This window comes from Colobus angolensis, unplaced genomic scaffold (genome assembly GCF_000951035.1).
Source record: "Colobus angolensis palliatus isolate OR3802 unplaced genomic scaffold, Cang.pa_1.0 Scaffold113, whole genome shotgun sequence".
Classification (NCBI taxonomy): domain Eukaryota; kingdom Metazoa; phylum Chordata; class Mammalia; order Primates; family Cercopithecidae; genus Colobus; species Colobus angolensis.
The window spans coordinates 2,324,883-2,338,109 of record NW_012112364.1 but is presented as its reverse complement, the minus strand read 5'-3'; the positions used below and the strand labels follow the sequence as shown (position 1 = coordinate 2,338,109).

The 13,227-nt window shown below is 43.3% G+C and overlaps 1 protein-coding gene across 1 annotated transcript in view; it reads left to right on the top strand.

Annotated features, from left to right (window-relative positions):
• ATP8A2 (ATPase, aminophospholipid transporter, class I, type 8A, member 2) overlaps positions 1–13,227 on the top strand; it is a 560,732-nt gene that overhangs the window by 535,788 nt on the left and 11,717 nt on the right. Inside the window, 1 exon segment of the mRNA XM_011958629.1 lies at positions 12,209–12,300. Within this exon segment, the coding sequence (XP_011814019.1) occupies positions 12,209–12,300 (92 nt within the window).

Genomic DNA, 13,227 nt, shown 5'->3' with positions numbered 1-13,227 from the left:
TCCTCTGTTTTCAGCCCAGGATAGGTAGTTTGAAAAATGTACAAAACGTGTGAGACTTGGTTCCAGCTGAATGAAGCCTCTAGTTGAACGCACAGATGGTGTGTGGTGTTTTCCAGGAATCAGCATGCACAGCGCTCCTTCTCAGTCTGTCGGCTCTCCAAGGGTTTCTGTAAGCTGAGTCCAAAGTGGCATCTGAGCTTTGACCTCTCTCTGGTCCCTTGTCTTCTGAACACCTCAGAGGTGCTCACAGGCCCGACATCTGAAACTGGATTCATTGTTGTTCCTGCTGAACCTTTTCCTCCTCCTGTGTTTGCATCTGGATGGTCAGCAAAGGGCCGTCCATTGTTCGGGACCCAGCTTCATTGCTGATTCTCTCCCCGCCCTTCTCCACGTTCTTCACTCCTCCATGTCACCTCTTCTGAGCCTAGCACGATCTCTGTAAGGGCATCATCACCTTATCGCATGATAAGTGTCTGCACAGCGAGGTCACCTTGAGGACTGTGAGTTCATGAGCGCAGAGGCTGTGTCTTGGGTGACTTTGTTTCCAGCACTGGGTCTCGCACACAGTAGGTGCAGTACAAATGCTAAATGAACGAGAGGTCAAGAAGTCATGTTTTTAAAAAGAAGATGCATATGGATTGGCAGAAAGGGGGAAGGGGAATCATGTACTACCATCTAATAGAATGGAATTTCTGCAGGGCTTCTACTTCCATGGTAAATAAATATAACTCTTATTGAAGTTTTAGGCTGGAAAACTGATTTTGTTTTGTTTTATTCTTGTGATTTTCCTTCATTACGTAAGTGTCTTTAACTGAGGTAAACTTTCAGATAAAACACAGGCCTAGGTAGGTCTGGAATACACTTGAGCCCCAAAGGTTTTCATTTCCTAATGATAATGAGTCAGATAAGTTGCCAGTTGAGGCTATGAAATATCATTCCCTTTAAAACAGGTTAGAATGTTAACAGCCTGGTGGATTGGATTGGTAGATGTTTGGCCTTCCCTGAAGGACAGGGAACCTGGGACCAACTTTTTTTCTTGAGGGCCCGTCACATCTGTGTTTTGCAGACTGCCCAGCAGCTAATTGAAAAATAAGTTTCTAAAACTACCTGCTTGTTTTTGGCTTTGTTGTGGTGTCGGCTGTGATTCCGATCAGCTGTAGCTATTGACAAGATCTAAAATTCAGATTTGGAGTTATTATTTGCTGTGTACTCCACGCTCCCACTCTTTGGCAGTTAATGCATGTGTGATTTTTGCAGGAATAGCTTTCTAACAGAAGTGTGGACACAAGAGTTTCTTTTTCTGCATCATAACTCAGCTCTCCACTTCTTCCTGAGACTGATCATTTTTCGAGGCAGGAGCGTAACACCTTCTCTAGGATTTGTCAGCTTCTAGAAAGAACCTTTTTGTAAGGACTTGTATGAGCTTGGGTTTCACCATCGTTACTGGGGAGGCACCAAGACTGCACATATCTCTGGTGAATTAATGTCTACACAACACCTTTCATAGCAATAGTTCCCAGCTAGCATACCTGCTTCTGCCAGTACAGAGCCAAAAAAAAAAAAAAAAAAATTAAGTACTTTAATGCCAATATCCCCCCACCATGGGAGAAACTGTAAAAATGGCATCATTACCAACAGCTCATGTGATAGGAGGGAATTGACCTTGATTTGGGACCCAATCCACCTTTTTTTATTTTTTTGATTCAACTTTCTTTCTCAAAAAAATTGTGACAAAATGCACGTAGCATAACATTTACTGTTTTATAGTGTGCCATTACGTGGCAGTTGGTAGATTCACAGTGTTGTTTAACCATTATCACTGTCTAGTTCCAGAATATTTGCATCTCCCCAAAAGGGAACCCCATACATGTGAAGCAGTCCTTCCCCTTTCCCTTTCCCCACCTCCCTGCCCTACAGCCCCTGGCAACCACTAGCCTGTTTTCAGTTGGTACATATTTGCCTATTTTGGACATTTCATATAATCATATAATACACAGCTTTGAGGTTGGGCTTTTTCACTTAGCATAATATTTTCAGTCTTTATCCCTGCGAAGTATGTATCTATACCATATTTTTTTATATGGCTGAATAATTCTCCATTGTATGCATAGACCACATTTGCTTACACATTTGTCAGTTGGTGGACATTTGGGTCATTTCTACTTTTGATTTTTGTGAATAACGCAGCTATGGATATTGTACTGGTATCTGTCTGAGTCCATTTTCCATTCATTTGGGTATATTCTTAGGAGTGGAATTGGTGGGTGATGAGATAATTCTGTGTCTAACTTACCAAGGAACAGTGGCTGCACCATTTTACATCTCACCAAGTAACATGCAAGAGTTCCAGTTTCTCCATCTCCTCTCCAACACTTATTTTCTGAGTTATTTTGGTTTTTGGATTTTTTTAATAGCCATCCTAGTAGGTGTGAAGTGCTATCTCATTGTAGTTTTGATTTGCATTTCCCTAATGACTAATGATACTGATTATCTTTATGTGCTTGTTGGCTATTGTGTATTTTCTTTGAATAATGGTCTTTTCAAGTCTTTTGCCCATTTTTTAATCAAGTTGTTTGTTTTTCTTTTTTTGCTTTTCAGTTGTAGGTGTTCTTTATATATTCTGGATACTAGACCTTTATCAGACATAATTTGCAAATATTTTCTCCCATTTTGTGCTTATCTTTTCATTTCCTTCATAATGACCTTTGATGCACAAAAGTTTTTAATTTTCATGAAGTCCCATTTATCTGTCCTTTATTTTGGTACTTGCATTTTGGTACTTGCATTTGGCTATTGCCAAAGCCAAGGTCATAAAGATTTACGCCTGCATTTTCCTCTAAGATTTATATTGTTCTAGCTCTTATATCTATGTTTTTAATTAATATTAATTTAAAAATTATAATTTATATGCCTCTGGGGTACGAAGTTATGTTTTGATACAGCTATACAATGTGAAATGATTAAGTCAAGCTAATTAACATAGTCATCACTTCACCAATTTACCATTTTTTGTGGTGAGATATTTGAAATTTACTCTTATTATTCTGAAGTATATAATACATTATTATTGACTATAGTTACCCTATTGTGCAATGGATCTAAAAACTTAATCCTTTTGATGCGTTCATGTCCTTTGTAGCAACATGGATGAAGCTGGAAACCATCATTCTGAGCAAACTGTTGCAAGGACAGAAAACCAAACACCGCATGTTCTCACTCATAGGTGGGAAGTGAACAATGAGATCACCTAGACACAGGGTGGGAAGCATCACACACCAGGGCCTGTCGTGTGGTGGCAGAATGGGGGAGGGATAGCATTAGGAGAAATACCTAATGTAAATGACGAGTTAATATGTGCAGCAAACCAACACAGCACATGTGTACATATGTAACAAACCTGCACGTTGTGCACATATACCCTAGAACTTAAAAGTATAAAAAAAAAAACCCTTACTCCTTTTGTCTAATTGAAATTTTGTACCCTTTGACCAACAGTTTCCCATTCCCTCACTCCTCCACTCTCAACCCCAGCCTCTGGTAACCATCATTGTCCTTTCTACTTCTATGAGTTCAACTTTTTAAGATTCCATATATTAATGAGATCAGGCAGCACTTGTCTTACTGTGCCTGGCTTATTTCGTTTAGCATAGTGTCCTCTTGGTTTATCCATGTTATAGGAAATAACAGGATGTCCTTTTTAAGGCTGAATAGTATTCCATTTGTGTGTGTGTGTGTGTGTGTGTGTGTGTGTGTGTGTGTGTGTATATACAGTTTCTTCATCCACTCATTCATTGATGGATGCCTAGGTTGGTTTCATATCATGGCTATTATGAATAATGCTGCAGAGGAGCACAGATATCCCTTCAGCATACTGATTTCCACTCCTTTGGATTATATACCCAGAAGTGAGATTGCTGGATCATATGATAGTTCTATTTTTAATTGTTTGGAGAAACTTCCACTGTTTTCCATAGTAGCTATACTAATTTATTTTCCCATCAACAGTGTACAGGGTTCCTTTTTCTCTGCATTCTCACCAATACTTGTTAGCTTTCTTTTTTTTTAAATAATAACCATTCCAACATACGTGAGGTAGTATCTCATTGTGATTTTAATTGGCCTTTCTCTGATGATTAGTTGTTTGAGCATTTTTCATATACCTGTTTGTCATTTGTATATCTTCTTTTAAGAAATGTCAGGCCGGGCGCGGTGGCTCAAGCCTGTAATCCCAGCACTTTGGGAGGCCGAGATGGGTGGATCACGAGGTCAGGAGATCGAGACCATCCTGGCTAACACGGTGAAACCCCGTCTCTACTAAATATACAAAAACTAGCCGGGCGAGGTGGCGGGCGCCTGTAGTCCCAGCTACTCGGGAGGCTGAGGCAGGAGAATGGCGTAAACCCGGGAGGCGGAGCTTGCAGTGACCTGAGATCCGGCCACTGAACTCCAGTCCGGGCGACAGAGCAAGACTCCGCCTCCAAAAAAAAAAAAAAAAGTCTATTCAGGTCCTTTGTTCTTTTTTTAATTGAGTTGTGTTTTCTTGATATTGTTTGAGTTCCTTGTGTATTTTGGATATTAACCTCTTATCAGATGTATAGCTTGCAAATATTTTTTCCCACTCTGTAGGTTGTCTCTTCACTCTGTTGATTGTTTCCTCTGCTGTGCAGAAGCTTTATTGTTTGATGTCATCCCATTTGTCTATTTTTGCTTTTGCTGCCTGTGCTTTCAAAGTTATATTGAAAAAATTACTGTCCAGACCAGTGTCTTAGATCTTTCCCCTATCTTCCTCCAGTAGTTTTAGTTTCAATTCGTATATATAAGTATTTAATTCATTTTGAGTTGTTTTTGTATATGGTGTGAGATAAGGACCAAGTCTCATTCTTCTGCATGTGAATATCCAGTTTTCCAACACCATTTATTAAAGATGCTGCTTTTTCTTCATTGTGTGTTATTAGCACCTTTATTGAAAATCAATTGACCATAAATGCATGGGTTTATTTCTGGGCATTCTATGCTGTTCCACTGGTCAGTGCATCTGTTTTTTATGTCAGTACCATGCCATTTTATTTGCAATAGCTTTATAACATATTTTGAATACAGGGAGTGTGATGCCTTCAGTCTTCTTATTACTGTTCAAGATGGTTTTGGCTGTTGAGGGTCTTTTGTGGTTCCATATAAACTTAAGGACTTTTTTCTCTTTCTGTGAAAAATGACATTGCCATTTTGATAGGGATTGCATTGAATCTGTAGATCACTTTGTGTAGTATGACTATTTTAACAATAGTGTTGTTTTACAGTTCATGAACACGGGATAGCATTCCATTTACTTGTATTTTCTTCAATTCTTTGATCAGTGTTTTATAGTTTTCTCTATATAGGTCTTTTACCCCTTGGTTAAATTTACACATCAGTATTTTGTGTTGTTGTTGCACTTGTAAATGGAATTGCTTTCTTAATTTCATTTTTGGATAGTTCATTATTAATATATAAAAACACTACTCATTTCTGTATGTTGATCTTGTATCCTGCAACCTTACTAAATTTATCAGTTCTAAACAGTTTTCTGGTGGAGTCTTTAGGATTTTCTAAACATAAGATTATGTGTACCAACAAACAGAGATAATTTTGCTTTTACCTTTCCTATCAGAATACTTTTTTTTTTTTACCCTTTTGCCTAATGGCTCTGGCTGGGACTTTCAGTTCTATGTTGAAAAGAATTGGCAAGAATGGGCATCCTTGTCTTGTTTCTAATCTTAGAGGAAAAGCTTTCAACTTTTCACCATTGAGTATGATGTTAGCTATGGGTTTTGTCATATATCCTTTATTGTGTTGAGATATATTCCCTCTATACTTAATCTGTTGAGTTTTATCATGAAGAGGTGTTGAATGGTTTTTCTGCATCTATTGAGATGATCACATGGTTTTTATAGTTCATTTTGTTAATGTGGTGTGTTTATATATTTGTGTATATTAAACCATGCTTGCATCCCAGGCACAAATCCCACATGACCATGGTGAATGATAGTTTCAATGTGTTGTTGAGTTCAGTTTGCTAATATTTTGTTGAGGACTTTTGTATCTACAGTCATCAGGGATATTAGCCTGTAAGTTTTTTTCTTGTGATGTCCTTGTCTGGCTTTGGTATCAGGGTAATGCTGACTTTGTAAAATGGGTTTGGAAGTATCCCTTCCACTTCAGTATTTTGGAAAAGTTTGATAATTGGTATTAGTTCTTTAAGTGTTTGGTAGAATTCAGAAGAGCAGCCATCGGGTCTTGGCCTTTTCTTTGATGGGAGATTTTTTACTAGAGATCCAATCTCCTTCCTTGCTATTGGTCAGTTGTGATAGGTTGTAAGTGTCTAGGAACTTATCATTTCTTCTAGATTATCCCATTTGTTGCCATATGATTGTTTGTAGTAATGTCTAATGACCCTTGACATTTCTGTGGTTATCTGTTATAGTGTCTCAACTTTCAATTCTCACTTTATTTGAGTCTCCCCTTTTTTTCCTAGTCAGTCTGGCTAAGAGTTTGTAGATTTCATCTTTGAAAAAAAACAACTTTTAGTTTCACTGATATTTTCCATTGTTTTTGTAGTCTCTGTTTCATTTATTTCACTCTGATCTTTTTTGTTTCCTTCCTTCTGCCAACTTTAGGCTTGGTTTGTTCTTCCTTTTGTAGTTCCTCAAAGTGTAACATTAGGTTATTTGAAACCTTTCTTCTCTTTTGCTATAGACGTTTATTTCTGTAAGTTCCCCTCTTAGGATTGCTTTTGCAGCAACCCATAAGTTTAGATATGCTGTGTTTCCATTTTCATTTGTTTCAAATATATTTATATCTTTGATCCATTTTAAGTTAATTTTGTATGTGGTGGGAAGGGCCCAATTCCATTGTTTAGCATGTAGAAATCCAGTTGTCCCAGCACCATTTGCTGGAGAGATTATTCTTCTATTATTGAATGGTCTTCAAATCCTTGTCAAAAATTAATTGACCATTGATGTATGGGTTTATTTCTGGACTCTCAATTATATTCTCTTGATTTGTAAGTGCCATGCTATTTTTATTACTGTAGTTTAGCAGTAAGTTTTGAAATAGGTATGTGTGAGTTCTACAGCTTTGTTCTTTTTTCAAGATTATTTTGGTTATTCTGGGTCCCTTATAATTCCATGTGAATCTTAAGATTAGCTTTTCTATCTTTGCAAAAAAAAAAAAAAAACCATTGGGATTTTGACAGGAGTTACACTGAATCTGTAGAACACTTCGGTTAGTATTGCTATCTTAACAGCATCATCTTTTAATCCGTGAACACAGGGTATTTTTCAATTTATTTGGGATGTCTTTAATTTTTTCAGCAGTGTTTTCTAGTTTTTTTGTTTGTTTGTTTGTTTGTTTTAGACGGAGTCTCGCTCTGTCACCCAGGCTGGAGTGCAGTGGCACCATCTCAGCTCACTGCAAGCACAGCCTCCCGTGTTCATGCCATTCTCCTGCCTCAGCCTCCCAAGTAGCTGGGACTACAGGTGCCCGCCACCACGTCTGGCTAATTGTTTTGTATTTTTAGTAGAGACAGGGTTTCTATATTAATACACAAATTGATGGAACCCATATGACCCTGGCAGAGGCAAAAGAAAACTCATTCTGAAGAACTAGAGCACACACAGGAAATGAACCACAATGAAGGAGAAAGTCCTTCTGTACTGAGGATAGGCAAATTAGATTCCCAATAGCTAGAATTGCAAGGAAAGTTTGAAAGATTCTATAAAATAGTAATGAAAGAAGATACAGAAATTAAAAAGCAAGAGAAGGGTAGTATGTAAGAACAGGTGGATTTGGAAGAAAAATAAAACATATAGACATGAAAAGTCCAGTGATTTAAATTAAAACATATTGGAAAATTTTAAGGTAGTTTAGATAAAACCGAAGGGAGAAGGGGAATGAAAAACATGGAAGCGATTTAGGGATGTGGAAGATAGAATGAGATCAATATGGAGATACTATAGATAGAAGCTCCTGGAGAAGGTAAAATAGAGAACGGAGGGGAGGCAGGAATCTCAGTGTTTTCTGTAAGTGAAGATCCACAAACGTTCAAGCTGTTGTAGCTTTCCAGACCTGAGCAGCTGAACAGGATATAAAAACAAACCTATTCCTGGCTAACACGGTAAAACCCCGTCTCTACTAAAAATTACAAAAAACTAGCCGGGCGAGGTAGCGGGCGCCTGTAGTCCCAGCTACTTGGGGGACTGAGGCAGGACAATGGCGTGAACCCGGGAGGCGGAGCTTGCAGTGAGCTGAGATCCGGCCACTGCACTCTAGCCTGGGTGACAGAGCGAGACCCCGTCTCAAAAAAAAAAAAAAAACAAAAAACCCTACAACCAGTCATACTAAATATTGTCATGAAACTGTAGCCCATCAAAGACAAAGGGAATTATTGTAAAAGCAACCAGAAGGAAAAGACAGATTCCCTGCAAAAAATGCCAACCTGAGTAAGCGTCAGTGCTGAAGACAAGAAGAGATGGGAAAATCAGAGTTGTGTGTTCTGAAGTGTTTGCATTATTCGAGAAGGGGGTTAAATTATTTTCTAACTTTTGACCTTGTCAGATATGAAGACTAGAAATGTAAGGGTGACCACCGAAATAAATAATAAAGTATTCCTCTAAACCAAAAAAAAAAAAAGCAAAAAACATGATAAACAGGAAGCATAAAATAAATGACACCATTTATACATATTTTTAAATATAATTAGATATTAACTACCCATACGTATCTATGAAGCAACAGTACAAAATGTAGACTGGAAAGTTATTTCTTTTTTATAGAAGGGAGAAGAATGGGGAGTATAAGGAATTTACATTTGAGACTTTATTATTTTATTAAAATCTGAAGTAGTTATCACAGATAGGCCTGCTCCTGACATTTGCAGGACTCAGTGTAACAGTACCCATGGAGACCTTGAACCACACACAAATATGCGAAAGTTACAAATCAAGCTAGCACAGAATTCTGTCCCTTCGTGATGACACCTTCATAAAGTCTGGTGCGCTTCCTGATCCCTGGCTTATTTGAAGGCCTCAGCCAGAGCAAGGCAGCGTGGGAAAGGGCTCACCCACTGGACACCCTGTCTTTGCTTCAGAACCCCAGCTCTGCCCTGCACCGAGGGCATCTGCACACGTATGGTGTGGTGGACATCCCAGCCCACACATCCAGGTTCTATTCACACCCCCATGCAAAAAGCACCCCTTGGCCACCCCCACAGGCCTGGGGTGTGCACACTGGCTATATGGTCTACTTTGAGGGGGATGGAGCTCAGGATGAAGTCAAGTTAGCCTTGGATGCAGGCCTGGGACTTCTAGGGTCCCAAATAACTGAGGTGGTGGACAGCAGGCCTGGGCCATGGGAGGAGGTACTTTCTTGGCTGTGGACCCCTCACCGTGTGTGGAGGAAGGGCTGTGGCACAGAGCAGGTTCCTCTGAAGCAAGATGTCGCATTTTTAAGTAATATTTCATTATAGGCTGAGTGCAGTGGCTCATGCCTGTAATCCCAGCACTTTAGGAAGCTGAGGTGGGTGGATCACCTGAGGTCAGGAGTTCAAGACCAGCCTGGCCAACATGGCAAAACGCCATCTCTACTAAAAATGCAAAACTTAGCCAGGCATGGTGGCACGTACCTGTAATCCCAGCTACTGGAGAGGCTGAGGCAGGAGAATCGCTTGAACCTGGTAGGCAGAGGCTGCAGTGAGCCGAGATTGTGCCACTGCACTCCATCCTGGGCGACACAGCAAGACTCTGTCTCAAAAAACAAAAAGAAAAAAAAACATTATACAAAAAGAAGAGAGAGAAAAGTGTTCACCACTCTAGGCAGCATCTGCCAGCACGGGAGCCCTGCCAGCGAAGCCCCATCTGACCTTTGTCAAGTTATTTGACGCAGCTGAGTCTGTTTTCTCACCTGCCTGGTGAGAGACCAACATGTGTAATTTCAATGATCCCTCCCATTCCTGAGGATCTGTGACATTCTCATAAGACCCGTCATGAGGAGGAGCTTCTGGGATGGCCAGCGTGGTTCAGGAGGCACGTCCCTGTGGTCTGGGGTATGGGGGCACAGCTAGTCCTGCGTGGTCCTCAGCTTCTGAGGAAGTGATGTATCGGGTGCCCGTTATGTCCCCATGTGGGGCCTGGCTGGTGAGGCTACCTTGGGGCCAGGCAGGGGGAGGAGCCCCCTCTGCACACAGTACCCTTCATTTTGTGCAGGAGTCGTGGCCAGTGCTGGGCACATGTTGGACAGGGAGGACACGTCCTTCTTTATACCTGCCACATTCTGAAACCAGGCAGCACACGGAGCTGCGAACAGTCGGTGATGGCAGCTACACAGGGAGACAGGTGCCATGGGCTCACTCCTCCTGTGTCTGCACATCCGTGCCATCCAGGGCAATTGCTCAGCCGGACCCAGTGAGATTAACTTGGCCCATGGAAGAAAGAGGAGAGGGGAGGGAGGACCAGTGTCAAAGAAGGGAGAGAGTATTTTTCTTCCTCAGCCATGAGACGTTTTGCCAAGCTTAGCTAGCTGAGGCTCACCCTTAATTGGTGATGAATTAAATATTGTTATTTCAACCAAGGCACTCAGAAAAATGCTCTCTCTTGGAAATTCAAAATGAACTTCAGCTCAAAGAACTGTGAAGAACAGCCAGGGCCCCCTCCTCTTTCGATGGCGCTGGGGGAGCTAGGGGGGTCTGCAGTCATGGGAGGGGCCTCCTCAGGCTCCAGACTCACCGATAGTCGGGGCAGGGCGGTACATGGGATTCCAGCACCTGCAGCTTCTTCTACAAGTCTGTATGTCCTCACAGTCCCACAAACGTGATGGGGGCTGTATTTGTCTGCCTGGGCTGCCATAGGCTGTGTGGCTTAAACAGCACACATTGAGTTTGACACAGTCTGGAGGCTGGAAGTCCAAACGCGAGCTATCTACAGATTGGTTTCTTGTGCAAGCGCTCTCCTTGGCTTACATGTGGCTGTGTGCTCCGTGGTCTTCCCTCCGTGGGTGCCTGTGTCTTCATCTCCTCTTATTAGGACAGCACCCATGCTGGATTAGGGCCCGCCCTGATGACCTCATTTTACCTTAATTACCACTTTAAAGGCCCTGTTTCCAAATACAGTCCCGTTCTGAGGTACTAGGGGTAATGACTTCAACATGTGAATTTAGAGGGGACATTCAGCCCATAATCTGTTATGCCTCTAGGTCACTGGCAAACTCCCGGAATGACAAGTGAAATGACAGCCTGATAGTAAGAATCAAAGCACTTTGACCTGCCTGGGCGGTTTTCAAGCAGTCCCTTTGGGTTTATAGAAATAAACAGACTGGGCATGGTGGCATACACCTGTAATCCTAGCACTTTGGGAGGCTGAGGCGGGAGGATCACTTAAAGCCAGGAGTTTGAGACCAGCTTGGGCAGCAAAGCAAGATCCTGTCTATACAGAAAATGTTTACAATTAGCCAGGTGTGACGCACATCTGGAGTCCCAGCTACTCAGGAGGCTGAGGTGGGAGAATTGCTTGAGGCCGGGAGTTCGAGGCTGCAGTGAGCTGTGATTGTGCCACTGCACTCCAGTCTGGACGACAGTGAGACCCCAGCTTTTAAAAAATTAGAATAGAAACAGCCAAGCTCCCGAACAGTTCCACATTTCTTCACAGCAGTGGCAACCTTGAAGGGAATAGGTTCAGGTAAGGCAGGGACTGCTCCTTAGGCGTCTGTTTTAGAAAACTCGCCTTGACTTTTCATTGGGGTTCAAAATAATCAAGTTCTGCAGAACGAAACTGGGCTGTGGCTGGGGTCCTGAGGCCTCCGCGGGGCTCTCACCACGTGCAGGCAGGGGGCTGCAGGCAGGAGTGAGCGCTGAGACGTTTACCCGGAAACAGGCCTCTCCTTGCAGAAGTGTCCTGAAAAGCCCAGGGTCCCGCGGGTATGGACCGGGCACAGGCACACTTCGGCGAGGAGGAGGCGCTGGCTGAGGGAGGGACTGGAAACGGCGTTTTCCACAACAGGGAGCCAGCAGCGAGGCGGCCAGATGGCATGTGCTGGAAATCACGGGCAAGCTGGTGAAGCAGCAAGCCTTACCCAGCGTGGGGAGGTGATCCCCCACCTCACCCCACCCCCTTCTGTCTGTCTCCTTGTACAACCCGAGTGTTCAGGTGACTCGAGACTGACGCGCTTGCTTTATCTGCAGGCTGAACGAGCGCGACCGCCTGATCAAGAGGCTGGGCCGGAAGACGCCCCCGACGCTGTTCCGGGGCAGCTCCCTGCAGCAGGGCGTCCCGCGTGAGTACGGCGGGCGGGGGCTGATGGGGAGTGGGTGTCTGTGGCGGGCGGGGGCTGATGGAGGCGTGGGTGTCGGTGGAGGGCGGGGGCTGATGGGGAGTTGGGTGGGTGCTGATGGGGAGTTGGGTGGGTGCTGATGGGGGTTGCGGGTGGGGCGCGCGTTTGGAAGTGGAACTGCAACATGTGTATTTGGCCCCAGAAACGTGCAGCTTGAGTGTAGGTAATTCCCTGGGACCACAAAATCCTTGAACTTAAAATCATTAAACTTAAAATCCTGATGTGGTAATGATCCTTCCATCAGCCTCCCAAGAGAACTTTTTTAAGGTTGAAGCAGTATGCCCTTTGAACTGTTGCCCCTAAAGCTAGCAATATGAACTGTTTTGTGTGGTATTGCCTTATTGATTGAAACAATGACCATCATTGGGGAAAAACATCATGCTTCTCCCAGGAAGGCTGCCCCACGTCTAAGGCTGACGTCCCCTGCCACCCCCGCCCCCACCTCCGGATTCCAGAGGAGAGTGGGAGGCTGGGAAACATCCCCTCTCCCCTGCCTCCGACTTTGGAGCTCGGCGGGCGCGGGGGAGCTCATGGGCTTGTTTTTAGCAATCCAGTCATCTGAGGCAGATCCAGGCCACCTTCCCCAGGGCCAAGGCCAACCCAGTCCTGCCTCTCTGGGTCCTGCGGCCTTCCCCATGCCCCTCTCCACCCCCATCATGTGCACATGCCAGCTTTTCCTCCCATACCTACTCCCTGCTTCCCTTTCCCTTCCCTAGGAGTTTAGAGGGAAACTGGTAGAAAGAGATGAGTTGGGCCGGACGCGGTGGCTCAGGCCTGTAATCCTAGCACTTTGGGAGGCCGAGGTGGGTGAATCACTTGAGGTCGGGAGTTCAAGACCAGCCTGACCAACATGGTGAACCCTCATCTCTA